Source organism: Stegastes partitus, unplaced genomic scaffold (assembly GCF_000690725.1).
Source record: "Stegastes partitus isolate 25-593 unplaced genomic scaffold, Stegastes_partitus-1.0.2 Scaffold1043, whole genome shotgun sequence".
Classification (NCBI taxonomy): Eukaryota; Metazoa; Chordata; class Actinopteri; family Pomacentridae; genus Stegastes; species Stegastes partitus.
Window position 1 is genome coordinate 188,124 of NW_007578774.1, and position 8,056 is coordinate 196,179.

The 8,056-nt window shown below is 42.1% G+C and overlaps 1 protein-coding gene and 1 pseudogene across 2 annotated transcripts in view; one reads left to right on the forward strand and one right to left on the reverse strand.

Annotated features, from left to right (window-relative positions):
- The window catches only part of LOC103367389 (receptor activity-modifying protein 1), a 19,592-nt gene extending 18,665 nt beyond the window's left edge, over window positions 1-927 (forward strand). For both annotated transcript variants that reach the window (XM_008295395.1, XM_008295394.1), the window contains one exon: window positions 539-927. In XM_008295395.1, coding sequence (XP_008293617.1) covers window positions 539-800 — 262 coding nt within the window. In that variant the 3' untranslated portion in view covers window positions 801-927. The remainder of the gene's footprint in view (window positions 1-538) is intronic.
- A 3,422-nt stretch (window positions 928-4,349) lies between these two features.
- LOC103367388 (UDP-glucuronosyltransferase 1-2 pseudogene) lies at window positions 4,350-7,399 on the reverse strand (annotated as a pseudogene).
- Window positions 7,400-8,056: the final 657 nt, after the last annotated feature.

Consider the following 8,056-nt stretch of genomic DNA (forward strand, 5'->3'; position numbering starts at 1 on the left):
GTGGATGAAGCCTCATCTTGGACTAGTTGGACTGGTTGAAAGTTTATTACATGAAACTGTTGAATTCAAACCTAATGCTGTATATGTGTTTGTCCTATGTACAACAGTAAATTAGCCGTTATTAGTTAGTAAAAAGTAGTATTGGTTCTGTAATTTTACATACATTTGTTTAATAAATGAGAGATTTTTATCAAAAACACAACAAAAGAAGTGGAATAAATGTGTTTTTATCTGCATATAATACCTGTAAGCAGTCATCATGTGGAAAAACAGAGTTTTATCTATTTATTCATCTGTTATCATTGTTGTTATTATAAATAATTTAAATGTTTTTACACCTTTAAATATTCCTCATTAAAGATTTTTTTTTTAAAATACACATTAAATTAAGGCTAGAAAATGTATTTAAATGATGAAAAATTAGCCCATTTTTATGAGAGTGTTGCTTTGAGGTATTGTATTATTTTTGGGTGTCCCAGCCTACACATTAAATGTTGTTTTTGTGGGGTTTTGACTTTGCTTCCTGACCTTTTTGCAGCCCGTACAATGACTTGACAGTATGCTTGGAACACGTGTCTTTTCTCGTCGGCTGCTACTTCCCGAACCGCGACATCCAGGACTTCTTCCTCTACATCCACTCCAGCTACTTCCAGAACTGCAGCAGAGGTGGAGGAGGAGGAGGAGAGGAGTTCCCGGAGGACGCTCCCCATGGCCTGGTGGTCGTCCTCACCGTCGTCCCCGTCAGCTTCGTGCCCGTCCTCGTCTATCTGCTGGTGTGGAAGAGTAAAGGCCGGGTTTAGTCGCCGACCTCAGCGCCGAACACGTAGATCAGAATATTGTCTCAGGAGGTTAAAACATTTCTACACGTCTTAGTGACACGAGCACAGGTTTAGTGTGAGAACATTAAATAGAACTTTGTACCTGTTTGTACTAAAAGCGTATTTATGCCTGCACGGTTCTTACCTGTAAGTTTCTGAACAATTTACTGTTGTTTTACAAGTTTTACAGGTAAATTACAGATAATAACAAGTAAATGTATTAATTTGCATGTTAACGCTAAAAAAACATTCCAAAACTATAAATAAATAAATTTATAGTTTGGTAAATTATGTTTTTCATTCTTTTACCACAACATTTCTGTACATTTAGACTCTTTTTACTGTGTTAAAATAAGCATTAAATATACTTTTTTTGCAGATATTTGTTGTTTATTAAAAGGACAAACTATATATATTAAAGACTGGGAAATGGTAAGTATTTTTTTAATGGTTATTTTACAGATTTTCCCTTTTTTGGTAAATTACAGATAATATCTAGTAAAATTATGGGTGGGGAAAGTTATTAATTTAAAATTTAATGGAAAAGCAAAACAGTGAATACTGTCCATATCCTTTTTAATTTTTTATTTCTTTTTTTTACAGAAATTTTGCACGCAATTTTAATCTGCTTTTTTTTTTTTATTTAGTATATTCATAAATATATTAAGAACAAAAAAAAAAGGGAATTTCTCTGTTTTGTTTAATACAACCTACCAAAGTCAGTAGAGTAACGATTAGTCATTTATTCTTTTACAACATGTGACCATAAAATGACTGTTTTATCCGATTTAAATCAGCTTAATCTATTTTTTTTAACAGATATTTGACATTATTTTGCTCGTTTTCACAGTTGTTGAACGTTGCTGTAGTTTTTTAACAGATTTTTTTTGCCACTTTTTTTTTTTTAGCAGTGTACTCTTATTACACTTTTCAGTGAAACTTTTACTTGTGTTGTTGTAACTTAAGGAGTCTTATATTGTTTCTTCTCTTCAGCAACTTCTGTAAAGTTTATTGTGAATTATAGTTTGTTGATGGCAAAATCAAATCTCCGTTCCGTCCAAGGTTCCTCTTAGATAGTTCATTGTTAGGATTGGTTGATTCTTCTGTGAGTACATGTGCACAGGATGGAGGTCGCTTACCTGAAATGTGTCCTTTAAACTCACCAGAAGGGTTTTACAGCGTGCAGGACTTCACCAACCACAATGAACTGCTGGTTTGCTTCAGTGGGACTGTGTTGATTGTGTTGGATCTTAGCTTCATCACTCTGGGAAATCTTGGACTTCTAGAGTTTATAAGGTATTAACAAGGGGTGTCCCCGTCCCAATCTGATCAAGGCAGTTTTTAACCGATCAATATCCACACCAACCTGACTTTGTTTACCCTTTTTTTGTCTGGTGTCATGAATTTGAATAGTTTTCTTGACAAATGTAGAACTAATCAATGTGTATATTGTGTATTTGTCCTGTGCTGATATTGCTACTGTCAGCCAGGAATAGATGATCCAGCTCACAAATGGAGCTAGGACGTAGAAACACTAACTTTGTAGCTCTCAGCTTTATTCAACACCTGGCTGGATGTCATTAAGCATCACAGAAATCTTTGTCCTGGTGGCGGCTTGTCAACAGATAACTGTATTAAACAGTGAGAACAGCCAGATATTACCACTAATCTACCATACTTGAAGCGTGTGTTATCCAGGAAAACTCTATCTGATTGGTGACTGGGTATCAGCAGATACTGTGAGAAATAAATTGAATTGGCCAAAAAAATCTGAACATCCTTAGTATAAATCCTAATTTCAGAATCAGTCAGGTAAATTTATATGAGGTCTTATGTGTTAGTTTATTTTTCTCTGCTCCTGCTTTGAACAAAGTTATTTAATTTTTGGTGTCCTCTGATACCTGACACTGGTGATACACACTTCAAGTAGTGTGGATTAGTTGTAGTACCTGGTTACGCCACCAGGTGGAGCCTTTTACTGAAGCAACCAGAGGCAGTTCTGTGTTTGGTGTCGAACCCACAGACTGTATGAGATGTAAGTCCTCTTAGTCAGGGCATCTTATGAGATTTTTTCACAAATCTGCCAACTAAATCGTTACCAAACAATTTCTTCACCAATGTGTTTGTAAAGGTGTGGCTTAAAATGTTGAAGTTCAACTCCCGTGGGAAACCCTGAAAAAAACCTGCTCAAGTTAGGGTACCGAGTTTTTAGTTGGCAGATGTTGATATTTTTCCCGTACTACATGCGGCAAAACAAAGACGGACAGACTGAAGTCAATCAAGCTTTTCTTCCCCCTGAATAATCCCAGTTTTTTCCAGATATCATTGGAGGAGATTGTGGAATATCCAGTCCTTGACATCAGCCAGAAAGTCATGTAACAGCACTAACTTGTGCTGAGACTGAATCTCTGGCTGACTTTTTTTTTTTTTTTCTTGAACATGTTTCCATCTTTCTCTTTGTCTCTTCAGTCTCTTTGTCATTGCAAACAAAACTCACAAAGGGACCAAAATCAGCTACATGGTCGTCTGTCTCTTGACATAGCCTGAAGCCCAGTTCCTACTGAACAAGGTTCAGCAGCCTTAATAACCTTATTTATAGCTCTGTGTGAAGTCCATGTTCATTTCCGTGTCTCGCTTTAGATTGTAAATAAATTTGATGACTACCTGTAGACTATTAGACTGGTAACAGGGCGACTGTGTACATGTTTTAATTTAAAATAAAGTAGCATTAAGTCTTCAGATTCCTTTAACTCATTGCAAAGAAGCACTGTTGCCTCGCAGCAAGAAGGTCGCCGGTTCGCGTCCCAGTGAGGACACCTGTGATCTTTCTGTGTGGAGTCTCCATGTTCTCCCCGTGCACCGTGGGTTCTCTGGCTTCCTCCCACAAGTCCAAAAACATCCTTCCATCCATCATCTCTACACCTTAATCCTCAACAGGGTCCTGGGGGGCTGGAGTCTATCCCAGCTGACTCAGGGTGAAGGCAGGTTCACCTGGACAGGTAACCAGTCTATCACAGGGCTACACTTAGAGACAGACAACCAAGCACACTCACATTCACACCTACGGACAATTTACAATCACCAATTAACCTCAGCATGTTTCTGGAATTAACCTCAGCATGTTTCTGGACTGTGTGGGAGGAAGCTGGAGAACCCGGAGAGAACCCACTCTGCACGAGGAGAACATGGAGACTCCACGCAGGAAGATCCGGGACGCGAACCGGCGACCTTCTTGCTGCGAGGAAGGCAACAGTGCTATCCACAGAGCCACTTTGCAGCCCCTCGTCCAGAAACATGTTGAGGTTAATTGGTGATTCTAAATTGTCCGTAGGTGTGAATGTGAGTGTGCTTGGTTGTCTGTCTCTAAGTGTAGCCCTGTGATAGACTGGTTACCTGTCCAGGTGAACCTGCCTTCACCCTGAGTCAGCTGGGATAGACTCCAGCCCCCCATGACCCTGGTGAGGATTAAGCGGTGTATGGATATTGGATAGACGGACATTGCAGAGAACAAAAACAGTACCTGCCAAGCAATTTGTCTTTTCTTAATGTTTTATTTTCATCAAGTATTTTGTCTTCAAGTGATAATACACAACAATTTTTGCAGCATTCATCATAAAATCTTGATTTATAAAAAATATATATATCAGGAAACAAGGCAGATTAGTTTGATGTTAAATGTCAGATCTGTAAAAATATAGTTACTGCAGTGAAATTACAAAGTACACGAAACAAACACATTCATCATTTGACTGGATTGCATATCTTTACCTTTGTCACTTTTTTCTGAGTGTGCTGATAAATGTGTTTAAAAATGTTCAGCAGTTGTTTAAAACACTTAACAAACTCAAATAGATGTGAACAGTGCAGTTGGTCGGGGACTACTTTCAGGTGCGGATTAATACACATCTGATGTTTTTAGAAGCAGGATGACGGATTTAGTTAAACTGCAGTGTGAGTTGGTGGTGGTAACAGCCAAGGTCACTGGAATCAGGCTTTTCATTGAATTTGCTCACAATAGCAAAAATCTAGAATATCATTAGGATGTTTTAATTAGTTGACAAGTCACTCCTGCTTTGGTTTTCTCCTCCGGCACAGTCGAAGGCAGAGGAATCGTATGGATCCTACTACAGCGGCCGTGAGCATCAAGAAGATTGCCAAGAAAAAGCATAAAACGTCCACAGAGTAATAGACGTACCAGGGCAGCTTATACGACTCAGTGCGTAAATGGGAGGCTCCTTTGTGCCTAATGACAAACTCGATCCAGTAAATCGCGGCGTCCAGAGGATGGATCGGTTTGTCCCGATGGAGAGCCGACAGACGCTTCATGTTGTTCCTGTAGGACGGATTGTGAATAACTTCTCGTAACGTTTCCAGAAAGCTCTGGCGGTTGATTTTAATCGCCTCCACCATCTTGCCGACTCCGCGAGTTTCCAACCTGAGAACGTTTTCGAACTGGTCGAACTGCAGCGGGATGCCGACGATCGGCACTCCGTGGTACATGGCCTCGTAGATGCTGTTGGTGCCGCCGTGGCCCACGAAGGCTCTGACCTTCGGGTGACCCAGCAGGTCGTTCTGGGGCATCCACTTCACCAGGAGGGTGTTGTTGCCCACGTTGTCGGGGCGCTCGCCGGCGTGCCTCCATATCACCTTTTGGGGAAGTTGAGCAAATGCAGCTGCGATTTCTGAAGTGATCTCCAGCGGCAGACCTTTGACCAGCGTCCCCAGAGCCATGAGGACGACGCCATGATCTCCAGAACTCTCAACAAACTCCTCCAGCTCTGACGACAGCGGCTCCGATGGTTTGCACTGGAACCCGCCGATGTAGACGACGTTGGGCATCGTCGGCCGCGGGAACTCAAACACAAAGTCCACCCTCATGAGCCAGAGGTCGGCGCCCTGAAGGAGGTGATAGAAGTTCACGTCCGGATCGAAGTACCTGTCCACCAGTTTGTCGTAGTGAGGGGACACGGCAAACCTGTCGATGGCGGTGTTCAAGCTGTAGTGCAGCAAGTTTCCGAATCTTTCCCGAAACGTCATCCGGTCTGATGCGACGTATCCGGAAGCCGGAACATAAGACGTTGGAGATGGAGCCACCACAGAATGTCCTTCTCCACTGGTGATCCATCTCACATTAAAAACCACCGGCAGCTTCAGTTTGTGAGCCACCAGAACTCCAACGGGCAGCCCCGGGTCTATCAGAACCATGTCGAACTTAGCGTCACGAAGCCTCCGCATGATGGCCTCGCTCTCGAAGATTTGCACCCCCACCTGACTGGCCTGTTCGTGGATTTTGGACAGCATGCCGATGGAGTCCCAGTAGAAGTTCAACAAACCCATCAAGGACATTCCTTCTCGCTGGGCCGCCAACATCTTTTCCAGGAAGGTCACGAAGAAGTCCTCCGTCTCGATGCAGATGGCTTCGGTTAAGGTGATGGTGATGGAGCTGTAATGGGGGGTGCTTTCTTTGATGTACCAGCTGGTGGCGGTTCGGACCACCGTGATCTCGTGGCCCCTGGCATGGAGGTTCTGGATCAGCATGTTCATGTTGACCCAGTGGCTGCCGTCCACCGGGAACACCAGGATCTTTCCACTGTGGACGCTGGGACTCATCAGGAGAGACAAACTCCCCACCAGGAGGAGGAGAGAAACTCCCGGGAGGCTCCTCATCGATCAGCTGAGGACAAAACATCAGAATTTAAATGTTAATCAACCTGCCACAGCAGATGTTTTTCTTCCATATAGGAGGTCTGGGACGACCTTCTCCGCCTCCTGCCCCCGCAACCCGACCCCGGATAAGCGGAAGACAATGGATGGATGGATGTTTTTATCTTCAATGCTCATTAAAAAAAAAAAAAAGAATTACAGGTAATACCACAGAAATAAAGCATTCATTTACATGCTAAGGGTGAAAACCTGTAAATCCACATCAAAAACTGTATTTTTTCAACAGAAGCACAAAAAGGTTTTCTTCTGCATAAAAACACCTCAAAAACACAACTTTAATGAGCTGAATAAGAGCTGAAGCACAGTACAGGGACAGTAAACTGCTGCCAGATAATCACTGACCACAGCTGTAAATGATTCAGCAGCAGGATTCCTTCGTGCTCATGATTCCAGTGTCACATTTGAATAAACATCCGTCAGTCGTTGGACGGGGGCGGCGCCACAAAGCAGGTCTTGGCTTACTTTTTAACAACACATGTTATCTCATTCTGCTTGTGCTCCAAAGTATAGCTCTGCACTTCCATTCCTCGACAGTCTCTTTTTCCTCGATGGTTTCTCAGCCTGTAATTTGCTCAAAATGACGACCGGGCTGCAGGAGTACATGCCCTGAAAAAACAAAGTCCAGAGGAAGGCATGTGCTGAGCATGTGCTGGTCTTGCTGCTAATCTGATCCCATCTGCATTCAGCAGGGACTTGCTAACAAGCTAAAAGCTTTCCTCCTGTTTCCTCTTTCCAGAAGTGCTGTGTAGGCCGTTAAGTTCTGCAGCAGGAGAGTTGAAACCCACCTTGAATCCAGACGAAGAAAAGAATCAAGCCCTCAGTGGTCGAGTGCAGCTCAGCGTCTGTGTGCAGTAAACCTAAAGCCAGCTTATTGTGTTATATAAAGAAAAGAAGGCGAGCAGGAGGAGTGGTGGCTGTGTGGACGTCGCGAGCACGTGTGCAGTTTGTGGGAGGAAAGACAAACAGTTTTTTCCAACAGCAACCCCCTCGAACACTGAGCCGTAGCACAATATCTTCATCCAAACAGTGCAGAGTGGAAAAATAAATAAATAACTGAATAAATCTGGCTGCTGCGACTCGAACAAGGAGCTCATTCACAGGCTGGAACACAGTTTTCTGCCGCTGCTGTCAACTATACAAACCTCAGTTTAATGCTTTTAATTGGTGACACAACCGCAGTTAATCGTGTAAACTGAAGAGGACGCCTGCACCGTGAAATAAATGAGCATTAAATACAAGGTTTACTCATCTGGATGAAAAAATAGGGCATTAAATACGTAATACGTCTGGACAAAAACTGTTATGATAGCAGATGATCTTTTAGAAATAAAATTACTTTAAATAAGATAATATCCAGTAAAATCACAGAAATAAACTAGTTAAAAACATCGGTTTTTTTACAGATTTTTTTTTTTTTTTACAATTTCTTCACAGGATTTTTAAAATATTTTTTGCAGTGCATGTGGAACTAAACTGAGTTGCACATTCATGCATGAATTAATTTTATCATCCAC